The 1,465-nt window shown below is 62.7% G+C and overlaps 1 protein-coding gene across 1 annotated transcript in view; it reads right to left on the bottom strand.

Moving 5' to 3' along the window:
- Positions 1–24: 24 nt before the first annotated feature.
- The window catches only part of LOC107199604 (tubulin beta chain-like), a 4,063-nt gene continuing 2,622 nt past the window's right edge, over positions 25–1,465 (bottom strand). The window contains exon 2 of the mRNA XM_015616920.2: positions 25–1,452. Coding sequence (XP_015472406.1) covers positions 154–1,050 — 897 coding nt within the window. The 5' untranslated portion in view covers positions 1,051–1,452 and the 3' untranslated portion in view covers positions 25–153. The remainder of the gene's footprint in view (positions 1,453–1,465) is intronic.

The following is a 1,465-nucleotide window of genomic DNA, read 5'->3' as shown; positions in this document are numbered from 1 at the left end:
CTCCGCTGCCGCCCGTGCGACAACGCTGAAGGTCAGGGTGGGAACTCCGCTGCCGCCCGTGCCCGATGCCAACACCGACGACGACAATGACGACACCCGAGGCAGGAGAAGACACTCCACCACCACCACCACCACCACAAGGACCAAACCCCCTCAAGCCTCCTCTTCGGCCTCCTCCCCGAAATCCTCCTCCTCCTCGGCCGTGGCGTCCTGGTACTGCTGGTACTCGGAGACGAGGTCGTTCATGTTGGACTCGGCCTCGGTGAACTCCATCTCGTCCATCCCTTCTCCCGTGTACCAGTGCAGGAACGCCTTGCGCCGGAACATGGCCGTGAACTGCTCCGAGATCCTCTTGAAGAGCTCCTGGATGGCCGTGCTGTTCCCGATGAAGGTGACGGCCATCTTCAACCCCCGCGGCGGGATGTCGCACACCGCCGTCTTCACGTTGTTGGGGATCCACTCCACGAAGTACGAGCTGTTCTTGTTCTGCACGTTCAACATCTGCTCGTCCACCTCCTTCATGGACATGCGGCCCCGGAAGACGGCGGCCACCGTCAGGTAGCGCCCGTGCCGCGGGTCGCAGGCGGCCATCATGTTCTTGGCGTCGAACACCTGCTGGGTGAGCTCGGGCACGGTGAGGGCGCGGTACTGCTGGCTGCCCCGCGACGTCAGCGGCGCGAAGCCCGGCATGAAGAAGTGCAGCCGCGGGAAGGGCACCATGTTGACGGCCAACTTGCGCAGGTCGGCGTTGAGCTGCCCGGGGAAGCGCAGGCAGGTGGTGACGCCGCTCATGGTGGCCGACACCAGGTGGTTGAGGTCGCCGTAGGTGGGCGTGGTCAGCTTGAGGGTGCGGAAGCAGATGTCGTAGAGCGCCTCGTTGTCGATGCAGTACGTCTCGTCCGTGTTCTCCACCAGCTGATGCACCGACAGCGTGGCGTTGTAGGGCTCCACCACCGTGTCCGACACTTTGGGCGAGGGCACCACGCTGAAGGTGTTCATGATGCGGTCGGGGTACTCCTCGCGGATCTTGGAGATCAGCAGGGTGCCCATGCCCGAGCCGGTGCCGCCCCCCAGGGAATGGGTCAGCTGGAAGCCCTGCAGGCAGTCGCAGCTCTCGGCCTCCTTGCGCACCACGTCCAGCACCGAGTCCACCAGCTCGGCGCCCTCCGTGTAGTGACCCTTGGCCCAGTTGTTGCCGGCGCCGCTTTGGCCTGGGGGGGGAGATGTGGAGGGGTTGGGTTGGGGGTCCTGGGGACCCTCAAACCAACTTTGGAGACCCTCAAACCACCTTGGAGAACCTCAAGGACCTTCAAACCAACTTTGGAGACCCTTAAACCACCTTAGAGAACTTCAGGGACCTTCAAACCAACTTCAGAGACCTTCAAACCACTTTTAGAGACCCTCAAACCACCTTGGAGAACCTCAGGGACCTTCAAACCAACTTTGGAGACCCTCAAACCACATC

Source organism: Parus major, unplaced genomic scaffold, assembly GCF_001522545.3.
Source record: "Parus major isolate Abel unplaced genomic scaffold, Parus_major1.1 Scaffold1327, whole genome shotgun sequence".
Lineage (NCBI taxonomy): Eukaryota > Metazoa > Chordata > Aves > Passeriformes > Paridae > Parus > Parus major.
This window is presented reverse-complemented; position numbering and strand designations above follow the sequence as displayed.